The sequence below is a fragment of the Mobula birostris genome, chromosome 5 (genome assembly GCF_030028105.1).
Source record: "Mobula birostris isolate sMobBir1 chromosome 5, sMobBir1.hap1, whole genome shotgun sequence".
Classification (NCBI taxonomy): Eukaryota; Metazoa; Chordata; class Chondrichthyes; order Myliobatiformes; family Myliobatidae; genus Mobula; species Mobula birostris.
The window spans coordinates 130224490-130242188 of NC_092374.1; the positions used below are offsets into that span (position 1 = coordinate 130224490).

At 42.1% G+C, this 17699-nt stretch overlaps 1 protein-coding gene across 11 annotated transcripts in view; it reads right to left on the minus strand.

The window, feature by feature from the left end:
• neb (nebulin) overlaps nt 1–17699 on the minus strand; it is a 355138-nt gene that overhangs the window by 291733 nt on the left and 45706 nt on the right. For all 11 annotated transcript variants that reach the window (XM_072258677.1, XM_072258676.1, XM_072258675.1 and 8 more), the window contains exons 15-23: nt 16015–16122; nt 12338–12454; nt 9541–9642; nt 9343–9450; nt 9142–9246; nt 8393–8491; nt 7464–7568; nt 5379–5486; nt 61–174 (exon numbers count right to left, since the gene is read on the minus strand). In XM_072258677.1, coding sequence (XP_072114778.1) covers nt 61–174; nt 5379–5486; nt 7464–7568; nt 8393–8491; nt 9142–9246; nt 9343–9450; nt 9541–9642; nt 12338–12454; nt 16015–16122 — 966 coding nt within the window. The remainder of the gene's footprint in view (nt 1–60; nt 175–5378; nt 5487–7463; nt 7569–8392; nt 8492–9141; nt 9247–9342; nt 9451–9540; nt 9643–12337; nt 12455–16014; nt 16123–17699) is intronic.

The following is a 17699-nucleotide window of genomic DNA, read 5'->3' on the forward strand; positions in this document are numbered from 1 at the left end:
CTGAAGCCAGGTCAAGCACTTTAGCACTCATGTCCCAATTGTGGGTCCCTTCTCACTCACCTCACTTTGCATCTTTGCCACGTGCACAGAGTGCAAGATCTTCGGGTCGTCTTCAATGCTCTGAGCGCCAATGTGTTTCCCGCGAGACTTCTCGTAGCCTTGCTTATACTTCACCTGAGCGAAAAACATTTCGAGCCTTAGGGTGTCAGGAATAGGACTTCAAAATCGGATTCAAAATTTAACTATAATTACTATGATTATTCTCTTCATGCAAATGTTTTTGAGAATGTTAGATATGGAAGTGACCGGTATAGTTCCCAGATTGAGTTAAGTGCCAAGTAATCTTGTTCTGTTTTACATTAGCAGTGTACCTTGCCTCCAACATCCAATAATCTAATACTCAGGAAAGGGCATTAAAATGAAATTTGAAATATTCTCTGTTGTGCTCTCTCTATCAGATTATGTCTGAACTATGACCTTCTGCAAAACACTTTTTGTTTTATTTCTCCAGAATTACAGGATTCTCAAATTCTCAGTTTGGGCACCTGTGGTAAACCATATATATGTTGTAACTGGGTTACCTGTCTGAACACGCCGCTTTGCTGACTGCTCCTATGGCTCCTCCCACAGATTCCTGAATAAAGGTGATTTCGCCTTGCCCCTCCCCCTCAGTCCAGGGGCAGACACTCACCATGGGGATCGTATTGTACAGCGAATAAAAGTCTTTCAGTATTTTACCCAACTTCAGTCTTTTGGAGTTATTGAAGGTGCTTCAGCACCTTTGGAATCTGCCTAGTGCAAGGCCACAGGAATTGTCACTAATCATCTTCCTCCAAGCAAGAGAACTGTCCTTTTTAAGTACACACACTCACCAGGTCTCGATAACTGCCTGTACCTCAAGTAGGAAATGCTGTTAGCTGAGATAGCAAAAGTTATGCTGGTAGGTTAATTAGGTACAGATCTTAAATATGAGAAATTCTACGGATGCTGGAAATCTTCTTCTCCAGCCCTTTACCTTTCCCAATCACCTGGCTTCACCTATCACCTTCTAGCTATCCCTCCCACCACCTTTCTATTCTTGTGCCTCCCACTTCCTTTCCAGTCCTGAAGAAGGGCCTCAGCCCAAAATGTCAGCTGCTTATCCATTTCCATCGATGCTGCCTGACCTACTGAGTTCCTCCAGCATTTTGTGTGTGTGCTTTGGTACAAATCTTAGTTAATTTCAAATCTTAGTTTGATCTGTATTATAATTATTTAACTACTACAGGACCTTACAACAGATTCAAAAGATGGGAGTTGCTGCTCCCCAGAACGTCAGACTAAAGAATTTAAACCTGTAGTACTAACTTCTATTTCTAATTAAATTAACTCCATCACTCATGAGACAAACCTCACTAACCAGTCAGTAGCCTCCAACCTGATGGCATGAAAATTGACTTCTAAACTTCCGCTAATGCCCCAACTCCCCCTCGTACACCATCCATTATTTGTTTATATACACACATTCTTTTTCTCTCTCTCCTTTTTCTCCCTCTGTCCCTCTCACTATACCCCTTGCCCATCCTCTGGGCTTCCCCCTCCCACTTTTCTTGCTCCCTAGGCCTCCTGTTGCATGTTCCTCTCATATCCCCTTTGCCAATCACCTGTCCAGCTCTTGGCTCCATCCCTCCCCCTCCTGTCTTCTCCTATCATTTCAGATCTCCCTTCCCCCTCCCACTTTCAAATCTCTTACTAGCTTTTCTTTCAGTTAGTCCTGACGAAGGGTCTCGGCCTGAAACGTCGACTGTACCTCTTCCTAGAGATGTTGCCTGGCCTGCTGCGTCCACCAGCAATTTTTATGTGTGTTGCTTGAAATTCCAGCATCTGCAGATTTCCTCCTGCTTGAGCTAACCAGTCAGTTTTTGGTTTTGTGAGTGAAACTATTATAATGCTGATGGCCACAGGCCAGCGTAGGCAGTTGCAATAATTTCAGATTTCTCAGTTTCTTTGTGTTTTTCTTTCTTTCTCTGTCGATTTCCAATCTACCAGCACAGTCGCTCAGTGGTTAGTGTATCAGGCGGTTCAGTAGTCTAGTCTCAGGGAGGCACAGTGGCATGGCAGTTAGAGCACCTCTCTGCAGTGCCAACTTCATTGATGAAGGTTCAATCCCCGCCACTGCCTGTTTGTATGTTCTTCCTGAGAACCTTTGGTGTTTCTCAGGGTGCTCCAGTTTCCTCCCACATTCCAAACACAAACGGTTAGGGTTAGTGAGTTGTGGGCATGGAATGTTGATGCTGGAAGCATAGCAACACTTCTGGTCTGCCCAGCACAATCCTCATTGGCTTGATTTGATCTGACGCAAACGGTACATTTCATTGTTTGTTTTGATGTACATGTGACAAATCAATCTAATCATTACTGTTATTTAGATTTTCCATCACTCTCCTCATCATGCACCTTTTCATTGGCTGTTACAACATTTCCCTGCATCCTTGTGGTTCACCAAGCAGCTTTCTCCATCATTTTAACATAATAATTAGCAGACTGATCAATAAGGGTCACTGTTGCTGAATGTAGACTTGTGTAGTCCCCTCTCACTGATCCCAGCAAAAAGATCCATTCATCTTCCAATAATGGTAACAGAACATATCCAGAATATTAACCCAACATCAACATTCTGTACATTCCCACCATCTTATATAGAATTATAAGGAACAGAGATATTAGGTGCAACTGCCATATAAGCAACATTCTTTGAGTCTGCAGATAGGGTACCCACCACACTTCCTGTAACTTATGTAAAAATACCACGATAGCAACCAGGGAATTTAACATCAAGTAATTAAATAAAATATGGAGTTACCAGATAGTCACTAAAAGCTCGTCATTTTCATTAATGCCCTGCAGAGATGGAAATCTGCTATCCTTAGCCGAAAGGTGATCCATATTTTCGGATTTCCTCACAACATTGGAGGAGGCCAATTCACCCATTAAGTCTGTGCTGGATTTCATCACAGTCCCATTCCCCAGCAAGCAGGACAAATGCTACACCTGCCAAGCCACCACCTCTCTTATCAGCATTCAGGGTCCTAAAAAGCACTTCCAGCTGAGGCGATGCTTCACCTGAAAGAGGTCCTCCACTGTATCCAGTGTAGCTTCCTCTACATCAGTGAGACCCGATGTAATCTTGGGAACCATTTTGTCAAGCACCTTCCCTCTGTCTGCTACAGAAGGTGGGATTTTCACTGTGGCTTCCCATTTCAACTTGAATTCTCATTCCCATTCCAACATGTCAGTCCGTGGCCTCTTTGCTACCATAATGAGGCCACACTCTGGTTGGAGCAGAAACACCTCATATTCCATCTGGGCAGTGTTCAACCTGACGGAGTTAACATTAATTTCTCTAACTTCCAGTAATTTCTCAACCCTCTATTTCTTTTTTTTCTCTCTTTTTCCATTCATCACTCTTACCCATGTCTTGTCTCCTTGCCTGTCTATCTCCTCTCTCTGTTGCCCCTCCTGCCTCCCCTTTTCCCATGGTCCACCCTCTTTACCTATCAGATTCCTTCCTCTTCAATCCTTTACCTCTTCCACAAATCACTGCCCAGCTTCTTACTTCTCCCATCCCCTCCGCTCATCCACCTACCTTCCCCCTCACCTAGTTTTATCTGTAAACTGTCAGCTTGTACTCTCCCCCCACCCCACCTTTTTATTCAGGCTTCACCGCCCACTTTTCCAGCCCTGATGAAGGTTCTCGATCCAAAACATCAACTCTTTATTCCTCTCCGTAGATGCTGCCTGACCTGCTGGGTTCCTCCAGCATTTTGCATGTGTTGCTCTGTTTCCACATTTATTTCCAAAGCAACATATGTCTGCTATTTATTTATTGATTGAGATACAGTGCTGAACAGGCCCTTCTGGCTTTTCGAGCTGTGTCACCCAGCAACCACCCGATTTAACCATTGCCAGGCAAGTTGCAATACTCATTTAACCCACCAACCAGTACATCTATGGACATTGGGAGGAAACTGGAGAACCTGGAAGAGGCCCATTCGGTCACAGGGAAAACGTTCAAACCCCTCACAGACACCGGTCACAGGGAGAACGTTCAAACCCCTCACAGACAGAATCACAGGGAGAATGTTCAAATCCCTCACAGACACCAGTCACAGGGAGAACATTCAAACCCCTCACAGAATCACAGGGAGAACATTCAAACCCCTCACAGACAGAAGCACAGGGAGAACATTCAAACCTCTCACAGACAGAATCACAGGGAGAACGTTCAAACCCCTCACAGACACCGGTCACAGGGAAAACGTTCAAACCCCTCACAGACAGAATCACAGGGAGAATGTTCAAACCCCTCACAGACAGAATCACAGGGAGAACGTTCAAACTGCAGACAGTGGTCACAGGGAGAACGTTCAAACCCCTCACAAATAGAATCACAGGGAGAACGTTCAAACCCCTCACAGACAGTGGCACCAGTTGAACCCCAGTCCCAGCTATCATAAAGCGTTGTGCTAACCACGAAACTACCATGCTGTCCCAAGATCTACCTACCCCACGTTAGCTGTGCCTACTGTAGAAATGCTTGCTCATGTAACAGCCAGCACATCTCTGCAACAGGGGAGAAAACCAAAACACTCAGGGGAAACCTCTGTCTTCAGAGTGAATTCGTCAAACTCCACAAGGCAGCACTGAACTCAAGACTCATCATTGCTGCTGACTGCGACGCCGACTATCAATCTTCTCAGTTCGGGAAGCAATCAAGGCGAATAAATGCAACACACATCAAAGTTGCTGGTGAACGCAGCAGGCCAGGCAGCTTCTCTAGGAAGAGGTACAGTTGACATTTTGGGCCAAGACCCTTCATCAGGACTAGCAACTTTGATGTGTGTTGCTTGAATTTCCAGCATCTGCAGAATTCCTCATGAAGGTGAATGAATAATGCATTTGCCATTGATGTTCACATCCTGTGAACAAGTGAATAGAAACCATGGACCAGAGTAACACACGCAAAATGCTGGAAGAACTCAGCATGTCAGACAACATCTATGGAGAGGACTAAACAGTTGACCTTTGGGTTGAGATCCTTCATCAAGAATGGAATGGGAGGGAGCACAATCTGGCAGCTGACAGGTAAAACTAAGTGAGGTGGAAGAAGAGTGGCAGTAGGGGATGTGTAAGCACACACCATCCATTAGATCTGATCCTAGCTCCCTAATTCTGTTGCCCCTATCAACATACCATCTTATTTTCATTCTTAAAGACTTACTCACCCTCTCCTGAAGTTTAGCAATATAATCAACCTCAAACATGCCTTGCAGTAGCAGTGCTTGACGTTTTGCAATAAGCCATTTACGTTGAGGTTAGAAAACACTGCAACTACTTACATCACTTGCAATATTCCGTTGTGCCTTTGCTGCTATAATAGGTATGGAATCCATTCTGATGTTGCAGCGCTTGGCCTTTTCTTTGTCCCAGTCAAATTTGTAACAATTCTAGGATGGAGAGAAAGAAGCAGGTAATAAAGAATGGGAAAGTCCTTTGAAAGATTTTACAAAGAGACATTTAACAGATATAGGATCTGATGCAGTCCATTCGTTCGTTATGTGCTGTGTTGTATGACGTGGGCAATCATGGTTTTTCTTTCCATCACCATGATTGTACTTGGCAAGATTTTCCACAGAAGTAGTTTGCCATTGTCTCCTTCTGGGCAGTGTCTTTACAAGATGGATGTCCCCAGCCATTCTCACGTGACCCTGATTGGGGTGCTAATTCGGTGCTACACCTTGCCCAAGGGTGACCTGCAGACTAGTGGAAGGAAGGAGCACCTTACACCTCCTCTGGTAGAGACGTATCTCCACCTGGCTACCCGTTTGATGCAGTGCAGGAATAAAAGGGTTAGGAATTCCAATCTGGTCAAGGAGCCAATTCTGATGTTCTAGTTTCCAGGTTTTTAACAAAGCTCGGACAAAAGGTGGAAATCTAACATGCCCATAATCCACAGAAAACTTAATGGCTTAAATAAAGTGAGGCCACTTCTGTGGAAAAGCCAAGTGTCTTTATGGCACTACTCACATAGAAACATAGAAAATAGGTGCAGGAGTAGGCCATTCGGCCCTTCGAGCCTGAACTGCCATTCAGTATGATCATGGCTGATCATCCAACTCAGAACCGTGTACCAGCCTTCCCTCCATACCCCCTGATCCCTTTAGCCACAAGGGCCATATCTAACTCCCTCTTAAATATAGCCAGTGAACTGGCCTTAACTGTTTCGTGTGGCAGAGAATTCCACAGATTCACCACTCTCTCTGTGAAGAAGTTTTTCCTCATCTCGGTCCTAAAAGGCTTCCCCTCTATCCTCAAACTGTGACCCCTCGTTCTGGACTTCCCCAACATCAGGAACAATCTTCCTGCATCTAGCCTGTCCAATCCCTTCAGGATTTTATATGTTTCAATAAGATCCCCCCTCAATCTTCTAAATTCCAATGAGTATAAGCCTAGTCGATCCAGTCTTTCCTCATATGAAAGTCCTGCCATCCGAGGAATCAACAGACCAGAAGGAGCTAGAGTACTTCCTGAGTTTCCTTAAGTTCCTGATCACTGTAATAGATCACAAGGGGAATATATACAGAGGTTCCTCCTTTGAACTAAAATGTTTTATACTGTAAACATTACCATTTCACATATTTTCAACAACTTCTTCCTAAGCTCTTTCTTGTCCTATAGTATGTTGGGGCACAACTCCTGATCCCTCACATTGTCTATAGTAATGCAGGAACCTGCCAATCAACTCTACCATCTTTGTCTTGTTTCTTTCAGCTTACTAAAAACTCCCCTGCCGCACTTGCAATCAATGACCCTTTGACATTTAGATAGAGTGTGGAATAGGCCCTTCAGGCCCTTCAAGCCACGCTGGCCAGCAACTCCCACTTTAATCCGAGCCTAATCACAGGACAATTTACCACAATCAATTAACCTACCAACTGGTACGTCTTTGGACTGTGGGAGGAAACTACAGCACCCGGAGGAAACTCACATGGTCACAGGGAGAACTTACAAACTCCTTACAGGCAGCAGGGAGTACTGAACCCAGATCGCTGGTATTGTAAAGCATTGTGCTAACCACTACACTAACATGCTACCTAAATTTGCATCTGTGTCACCTGGGGGATAACAGATCGCTGTCTATTGTTGAAATGGCCAAATCTGGTTGAAGAGAGTGAAGGTGAAGATTATCCAAATAAATAAATGCTGTTCAAAAGTATATATGAAAAGCAGAAAACCATATAATTCCTATCTCTTTCCTTCCCACCCTTCACATTGCAATTTTATAAAACTGTGAAGAGTTTTGACATCAAGCCCAAATCAGACAAAAATCCTTCCATTACAACACAGAGATTATGAAGGCAGCTTTTGTTTACAATATTCTTACACAGAAATAGATATGATTGAAGTGCACAGTATCTGCTTACATCGCTTAGATTGTATGCATTGACTCTGGACTGGATGAAGAAAGGACCGTCATGGGGAATGGTACACTTGAACTTTTCTTTCTCATGGTCTGCTTTGTAATTCAGCTGTAAGAGAGTACAACGGAAATCAACAATAGGAAACTACAGTACTCCAAAAAGTACAGTATAACTTTCAACAAAACTCCAACAGCCAAGATGAGGAAGGCACTGAATACGGAGATCACATTGTAACCTGACATCAAAAATGTCATATGTTACATATTTACAATATTAAAAGAAAAGGAAGTGTAGAAATACTCAGCAATGTCCATGGAGTTTATGGTAATGACATTTCGTCAAGTAAACAATTTGAAATATTGACTCTGTTTCTCATTCTGCTAACGCTGCTTGATTTGTTGGATAATTCTGGCATTTTCTAGATATATTTCAGACTTCTGGCATGTGTGGGGTATATTTTTTACATACGTTTGCAACAGGGTAGATTTGGTTACATAGAAGTAAAGTTTTTACATTCAGTAGGTTCCATCTTTGTTCTGTGTGTAAAGTAAAAGTGAAAGATATATGAATGAAACTCAAATAAATATAGGTAAAATGTATTTCAAAAAATGGAGGGTTATATGTGAGTAAAGGGTTAGATTAATCTTAGAGTGTATCAGCACAACATTGTGGGTCAAATGGCTTGTTCTGTACTGTAATATTCTATGTTCATAAATACATATGGAGACTATGGGTTTGACTTTTATCAGCTAACCATTGGGAAGCCATACACGTTCCTGTTTTGAGATTACAATTCATAGCTGTGTTTGAATAAAATCCTTAACTGTAGATCTGAAATTAGTACCTGCAGTACTTTCCAAATGGAGCTTGAAAAACCAAAAGGCTAAACCCAAGAGTAACAATAATATGCGAGAGAGTTTGCAGATACTTACATCACTCAGCTGTTTGGCATTGATCTGGGCTTGCACCATCACTGGACTATCAACCACTTGAGTGAACTTGATTTTATCAGGATGCATTTTATAAACTGGCTGCAATTCAGTCAGATTAAACAAACGTTACTTGCATATTTTGGGAACAAACACATGTTGAACCATCATTATCTTCTCATTCATAGATTTAAATATGTACAACTTCTTCAACACTGGAAAATGACAGAAACCTGTTAGTGATTTGAGAATTGATTGGATCACAGACACATTGAGTTGAAATGGTCTCTGTTCTTCTAAATTTCTGTACTGTGGAAAGCATTCTAACTGGTTTCATCATCTTCTAGCATGGCAGGGCCTCTGCACAGAATCAGAAAAAGTTGTAGAAGGTTGCAAACTCAGCCATTTCTACCATGTGTACTGGCCTCCCCAGCATCAAGGACATCTTCAGAAATGATGCTTCAAAAAGACAACATCCATCATTAAGAACCCCCGTCACCCTCTTCTTATTACTACCATCAAGGAGGTACAAGAGTCCGAAAATACACCTGACATTTTTGAATATATGACAACTATGACAAGAAGCATGACAAATAGCATATCAGAAAATATATCCACTCAGAGAAATTAGGATGGGCAAAAAATGCAGGCCCACATTCCATGAATGAATAACTGAAAATATTGATAATTAGAATTCTCGGTTAATTTGCTAAATAAAGATATTAGTAATAGAAAATATTTCAGACACTTACATCTTTACATTTATAACTGCTCTTCATAGCTTCATACTCTGGGGTAAGAGTTTGAGGGAAGTAACAGCTTGTTTTATCCAGTTCATAATCTGCCTTATAATTTTTCTTAAAGAGAAATGTGACATTATTATAATTCAGAAGTAACAAGAGCATAACATTAAAATGTGCCAGTTGTTGTGGGCATAATTTCTGTTTACTTACATCACTTTTCATTGCTTCAACCTTCAAACAATGAAGCATGTGTGGATCCTCATGGCTGCCAAGATAATGACCCTTAACTTCTTCATCGTACTTCTGTTTATATTTTACCTAAGAATGGAAAGATTCATCCTGTCGATGTCAGTCCACTTCAAGAGGTTAGATTTGAATTCAAGATTGCTAAATAACACTGGGACTTACATCACTGAAGTGCTTCAAAACTTTGTCTATTTTGAACTTTGGAGTTTCACAATAATTGATGCTTGTCCTGATAGCTTTATCATAACCCTCTTTGTACAGTTTCTGAAAGAAAATGACACAGTGACAGGCAATTTCAACAGAAGTCATTTATTGAATGTCTAGTCCTGTATAATGTAAATTGCCTCTCTGTGGTTTCACTCCGACTTTTTCTTTGAAATCCTGTCTCTGGAGGCAGTGCTTCAATAAGGCGGGATCCAACACTATGGACCCTGGCAATCTGGGTCATGCCTTCATCTTGTTACATCAGGAGGAGAAGCAGCTTCTTCCTCTCCGCTATCAGATTTTTGAACCGACCATGAACACTATCTTGCTGTTCCTTTTTATGCTATTCTGTTATTTTGCAATTTAGCATCATTTTTATGTCTTTGTACTGTAATGCTGCTGCAAGCAACATATTTTACATCATATAACTCAATCCCTGTTAAGACAGTGAGAAGCTGTTATAGGCTCAACAGGCCTATGCTTATGCCAGTTTCCGTGGTGTGAAGTGACTGAGAGTACGAGACTCCCCCACCCCCACCACCCTCGGATAGGGCACCAGTCTATCGCCAGTCAGTTGACGTTCCGGGCCGAAATCCCTCAGCAGGACTCATTGAAGACTGCATTGAACAGTCCTGCTGAAGTGTTTCAGCCTGAAACTTCGACCGTACTTTTCCTTCCTAAGGATTCTGCCTGGCTTGCCGAGTTCCTCCAGCATTTTGAGTATTTTGCTCAGATTTCCAGCATCTGCAGATTTTCTCCTGTTCGTGATCTCATCCACAGGACTTGTTCATCCATCAAACCAGTCAGCCTCAACCATTTGCTCCAAGCCTTCAGTGTCCTTGTTGCCTGTTCTATTTAGTATCTGTTCTCTCTTGTTTTGTGAATCCTTGTGGCTTGTTATTCTGCAGTTTATCATTAAAGCAATCACTCACCGCTAAATCGTCTCCACTGCTCTGCATTTGGGTCAAGCCTCCTGACAGAACTGTGCGGTTCAGTGCAAGTCAGACAAGATGATGAAGCACACATAATACCCATGTTAAATTAGTGCAGTGTTCTTTTGATGCTGCAGAGGGATAGGTGTATTAACTTAATACACAACATGAGAAATCAGGTCTAAACAGTGGCCTTGCAAATGAGATAATTAAAGAGATTATCAATTATTTACAGATTTGTTAGTGACCATCTTGCAGCTGAGCTTCTTGTACTATAATGAGACTGTGCTGTGAAATTGCCAGAATCTCAATTACTTTTTTTCAGCTTAGTTTTGTAGCAGCCACTTTATTTCTGGTTCCCCTCAATACTAAAAGAAGCAGGAGGAAGGAAACAAGAGAAAATCTGCACATGCTGGAAATCTGGGCAACAGGCACAAAATGCTGGAGGAACTCAGCAGGCCAGGCAGCATCTAGGAAAAGAGCACAGTTGATGCTTCCAGCCAAAACCCTTCGGCAAGACGAAGAAAAGATCACTTTAACAAGCGAAGCCAGAAGAGGAAGGGCCAAAGGGCTCCAAGAAAATTCTCTTGGGAACAACGTTTCCTTCAGAATTGTGCTGGTGAGTCACCAACTCCCACTGCAATAAGCAAGTCATACAATGACATCTCCAAAACAGAGAAGTAAATTGATTTTTGATATTTATGTTCAGTGACATTACTTAATCCCCAGCTTCCACTACATTTCCAGACAGAACTAAAAGTATAATTTTTATTCTCTATAGATCCCACTTTAAAACACCACATTATTTTGCACTTCTGACATAAGCAATATTTTGCTTTTGCATCTCCAGTGATATGGAGGCCTAGTCATTGGATAGATTTAAAGTGGAAGGCGATAGATTTTTGATCAGTCAGGGTATCAAAGGTTATGGTGAGAAGGCAGGAGAATGGGGTTGAGAGGGATAATAAATCAGCCATGATGGACTGGCAGAGCAGACTCGATGGGCTGAATGGCTTAATTCTGCTCCTAAGATCGTACAACAGAGGAGCAGAATTAGGACATTCGTCCCATCGAGTTCGCTCTGCCATTAAATCATGGCTGATTTATTATCCCTCTCAACCCCATTCTCCTGCCTTCTCACTGTAAACATTGATGCCCTGACTAATCATGAACCTATCAACCTCCGCTTTAAATATATTCAATAACGACCTCCACAGCCACTTTTTGCAATGAATTCCACAGATTCACTACCCTCTGGCTAAAGGAATTCTTTCTCCTTTCTGTTCTAAATGGATATCCCTCCATTCTGAGACTTACCGTTTGGTCCTAGACTCGCCCTCTACAGGAAATATCTTCCCTCTATCCAGACTTTTCTATATTTGATAGGTTCCAATGAGACTCCCCCCCCCCACCCCATTCTTCTAAACACCACCAAATACAGGCCTGGAGCCATCAACCAGTCCTCATACATTAACCCTTCCATTCCTGGAACTATTCTCTTGTACCTCCTCTGGACCCTCTCCAATGCAGCCATGTCTTTTCTTAGAAAAGGTACCTAATACTCCAAGTGCAGTCTGACTAATACCTTATAAAGCCTCAGCATTATATCCTTGCCCTTTTATTCTAGAAATTTTATTGCCATACTGTTATCTTTGGATTCCTCCAAGGAGTGATTTTTGAAGTCATCCTCTTACCCATGTACATGCTGGCCCTGGCTTTCTATCGATTCATTTATTCTTGATTTTAACTCATTTTCTTCCACCCAATTAACCATGTTTATTCATTACATACAAGATGATATGTAAAACAACATTGTTACTCACATCACTTGCTGATCTCCCGGCGAGCTTGTACTGCTGCAGGAGTGGATTTTCAGTAGCAGGTAGTGTGTTGTAATCTGTTTGATGTTTGGTCTTCTCATAGTTCTTCTTATATTTAACCTGAGGAAATGCAAAAAAAACACACCATCAAAAAGGCTTGAACAGACAGAGTCTCTTTTCTCCTGAAATGTTATGTAATGAAGTTTGCTGATAATAAAAAGCAGGTAGCGCGGGGTGTCTGAACAATGAGATTGTTTCAGGGATATTGACTGGCTGAGCGAATGGCTGAGGATGCGGCAGATGGAAAATGATATGAAAAGAAATCATTCCAGGTAGAAAAGAGTTGAGTAAATTAATGAAAAATTAGTTTTCTCGGGGTCCTGAGATGTCCTTTGCACAACTCATTGAAAGTTAGCGTGCAGGTTCAGTATATCGGTGGTTGTCCGTCATGCCCGACGATGACAGAAAACCCGTGCACGGGAGCTCTTAAAGTGAAAAAGCCTTTGCACTGGATCAGTTCCACTCTCTCAACCTCAGAAGTCCATATCCAGTGGTACAACCAGGCAACACAAACCGGGGTCCTTCTTCATTGCAGTAGATGACCATGACATCTTCTGTGCCTCGTCATACCCCTCGCTCTCCATGGAGTGTTGCAGAACCACCTCCCTAGCCATTAACGGTCAGCTTCAGCAGGCTGTGCAGGTTCAGGAAGTGCTTAAGAAATAAGTCAAGTAGTAGGTTGAACTTTATTGCAAGGGGATTTCAGTAGAAGGGAAAAGATGACCTACTGTTATAACCTAGGACTGTGCCTGGAATATTAAGTACAGGTCTGGTGTCCCTCCCTAAAGAATTTACCTTGCACTAGTTGGAGTGTAACAAAGTTAAACTGATTGATCCCTGGGAAGAGGATTGCCTCAGGAAGAGACATTAAGCACACTGGGCCTATAGTCCCTGAAATTTATAAAAGTAAGAACTGACCTCACTGAAGCTAAATATTTGTGGGGATTCTCAAAGTCAATGTAGGGTTGATGTTTCCCCTATCAGGGGTCAGGGATCACCAGGTGTCATCATCACAACATAACAACTGAGCTATCTGGAACTGAGATGAGACATTTCAGAGGGTAGGGAACTCCAGAGTCACAGCAATGAGTGAACAGAGTGGAATTTACCAATCTATGGAAATCTCTACCCCAAAGAGCTGAGGAAATCCAGTCATCCAGACAGAGACTGATAGATTTTTGAGTGGTAGGGAATCAAGAGATATAGAGTTACTGCCACAAAGTACTATTGGGATTAAATATAGAGCATGACTAGTATAGCATGGGAGGTGGCACCATCTATTACACTCGACACTACTTGCCCATCTCTGAGATTGAAATCAGGCTGCAGGACACCTCTCTGCTTCTGTTATTGATTTTGCTCTGCTCTTGTGAAAGGCTGAGGGTGACCTAATAGAAGTTTTTTAAATTATGCAAGATTTTGGGGGAAGAGCACAAAGAATATGATGTAGATAATATTATCCACATTCCAAGAAATACAGTTCTGGTCACCCCACTATAGGAAGGATATGGAGGCTTTGGAGGTGGTGCAGAAGGGGTTTACCAGGATGCTGCCTGGTTTAGAAGGCACGTGCTGTCATGAGGGGCTGTAAAAATTTGGGTTGTTTTCTTCGGAGTGGCAGAGGCTGAGGGAGATCTAACAGGGGTTTATAAGATTATGAGAAGCATAGACAGAGTAGACAGACAGTATCTTTTTCCCAGGGGCTTGCATTGAGGCTGAGAGGGGATAGATTCAAAAGGGATGTGAGGGCTAAGTCTTTTACTCAGAGAGTGGTGTTTGCCTGGAATGAGCTGCCTGATATGGTGGTAGAGACAAACACATTAGAGGCTTTTAAGAGACATTTAGATAGACACACGAATATGAGGAAAATGGAGGGATATGCACTTTGTGTAGATAGGAGAGACAAATTTTTGAGAGTTTTTTGATTTGCTTTTTAGTTGGTTCAGTACAACATTGTGTGCTGAATAGCCTGTACTGTGTTGTACTGTTCTATGTTCCATATTCTATTTTCTATAAATTCAAAAGGGAATTCAAAGCAAATTTTCTCACCAATTGAGTGGCAACAATGTGGTGTTCACTCCCAGTGAGCTGTTGATATGGGGAGGATGGATTTAAGAGAAAGCAGAACAAGTATATGAAAGAGAGTGGGATTGAATGGAAAGCTGTTAAACTTAGATGAGAAAAGACAGGAGGGGAACAAGTGGAATTTAGATGGACAGGTTGGGGGAAGTGACCTGATTCTGTGCACATTCATTTGCTCGTTATGTGCCGTGTCCTATGTAATAAGATTTAGTCCTTTTGTCCAGGTGATGATTTTATTGGGATGCAGCCTGGAATTAATTTCAGAGATGGCATGTAGCCTAGTGTGCAACATCTGGTGCCACCATTGCCACTTTACTGATGGAGACTGACATTCACACCTGCCCTCAAGCTTCCTGCTACCAGAACTTTACATACAAAAGCAATAAGTAACTGTAAGTACAGTCAGTTTGGATAAGTGCATGGATGGAATGGGTATGGAGGGCCGATTGATGAGAACTAGGCAGAAAAGACAGTTAGGCACAGACTAGTTGGAGTGAATGCCCTATTTCAGTGCTCTGGTGCTGCGGTGGGGTGGGGAACCATCTCTACCAAAGGAGGTGTAAGCCACTTCTTCCCTTCACCAGCCTGCAGGGTGTAGCACCCTTGGGCCAGGTGTAGTGCCTGCTTACCACCCCGCCCCCCCCCCCCCGAATCAGGGTCATGTGAAGCCATGGGAGCAGGTGGTGGATTGTCGTATGAGTAACCGGTACATATCACAAGTCCTGGTTATGTGACCACTGATGCCAGGCAGAAAATTTCTGAAGAGTATTGATAATGACTGGGGTCACCCATCTTGTAAAGACACTGCCCAGAAGAAGGCAATGGCAAATCACTTCAGTAGAAAAATTTAACAAGAACAATGATGGTCATGGAAAGACCACAACATGGATTCTCTTTAACAGATAAAACTTAATCTTGCTTGGGACAATTTTTTTTTCATAAACACAAGAGGCTCTGCAGATGCTGGAGCTCCAAAGGAAACACTCAAAGTGCAGGAGGAACTCAGCAGGTCAGACAGCATACATGGAAATGAGTAAACAGTCGATGCTTCAGTCCAACAAGCTTCTTCAGGACTGGAAAGGAAGGAGGAAGACACTAGAATAAAAGAGTGGGGAGAGAGGAAGGAGGACAAACTAGAAGGTGACAGGTGAAGTCTGGTGGGTAGGTGAAGAGTCTGAGGGCAGCAGAGATCATAGAGGGGGAGCAGTGAGAGAGGATCTCAGTGAACTCCCATGGAAGAGAAGATTTAAACTTCTTCACGTACCTCAAAGTGACTTTGCAGTGGAGCAGTAAATCATAGATGCAAGATTTTTTTCATGCCTAACTATACATATTTGCTGGAATGCTATTTTAGACCTGAAAAATTAACTACAGAATTGCCATTACAGGTAAGTTCAAGAATCAAGATTTTGGTTACCTATAAATGCAATGCTATTGGTATTATTTGATTGTGTTATTTCTTCTCTTTGTTTTTAAATAGAGGTGATAGTCAGTTTAAAATAGAAAATATGAAATGGAAGTAAGTCTGAATTACTTACCGCGCTGGCAGCATTTCCAGCACGCTTATTGGCCTCATATTCCGGAGTTTCAGTCTGCATGAAGTAAATTTGGTCTTTCATTTCCTCATAGCCAGCACTATACAGTTTCTGAAGGAATAGGAAGTAAAAAACACACATACAAATCCATTGTTTAGTTACTTCATCATCTTCCGAGTACTCATGATTGATATCATCAAACCACATCCAAAGCTAGTGGTGTTTTAGATATAAATCCAAGCATTTCATCCTAATCTTGCACAAGACTTTAGCTAGATTGAATTTTTCTCTGAGCATTTAAATTTCCCTCTGGTGGAGGTATGTAGAGACCCCTTGTTGTGTATTTTACATTTCAGTAATATTTGAGTAATCTTGTATATATATAATGATTAAGCATTCTTGTTCATCTAAATAATTCATTACAGATTATATGTATAAATACGTGAATTGCATACATCATCATACTGTCACGTGATACGTGCACACCTCGCTTAAAGTAAACACAAAGTTAGACCTACATTTTGGACTCCCGTGGCTTCCTTTAAATTAGTTTAATGTTTTGAAGTTACAAAACATAACACCTTTGGAAATGATTCAGATTAAAGATACACTTAAAGATGAGCTTTATCTGTCACACGTACACTGAAGCATCAAAACATACAGTGAAATGCTTTGTTTGTGTCAACAACCAGCACAGCCTAAGGACGTGCTGAAGTCTCGGCATGCTTCCGGTGCCAATGTAGCATGCCCACAACTTACTAACCCTAACCTGTACGTCTTTGGAATGCAGTCACAGGGAGAACGTACAAACTCCTTACAGAAAGCAGCAGGAATTAAACCCGAACCATTGGCACAATAACTGCTACACTACTGGTATCAGAGGGAGATACCCAGAAAGAATTGTCAGTTCAAAACTTATTTAATTATGTGGACTTAACGCTGGTTTTGTTTGCCTTAAGGTTAATGGAAGTCAATATTAAACTTCCTTCGGAGTTGCTTCTGCCAGGATTTTTATAGTTACCCAGACGAACCGGTTTCTCAATATGTGAAGACCCAGAAGAGCACAAGTTCCTCTGGGAAACTACAAAACTCCTGGAAGAAGCACAAAACAAGAAACGAGGAGAGGCTTGATCTCAGTGGAAGACTCTATTAACAAACATATACTGGACACAACTTATGACCCTAGGCACCTGCAGGATCGGGACAGAGGGGTGAGCCACAGATACCCGAGAAACCAACGCTAACAACCAGCGATACTCAGGGATATGGGCCAGCGGGGATCACTCAGCAATCTGGTCGGCTAGGACACAGCAGAGACTAGTGGACAGCACAACAGCCAACCAATCAGAACAACGAGCCGGACCAGCTTAAGTGAGGGCACTCAGCAAAATCAATACACTGATGATGTTACCTCGACTTGTGACAAAGTGTTTGTGACCTAACCTCCAGGCTCTGTGAACAACCCTATAAACAAGCAGCTACCAATATTCTCTTTCATTTAATGGTTTTTATTGTTATATATTGCAATGTACTGCTGTCGCAAAACAACACATTTCACGATATATGGCAGCGATATTAAACCTGATTCTGATTCTGAATCTGCCTGCAAGCAAATGAATCTCAAGTAGTATATAGTCACATACAGGTACTTTGATAATAAATTTACTTTGAATTTGACCTTGACAACC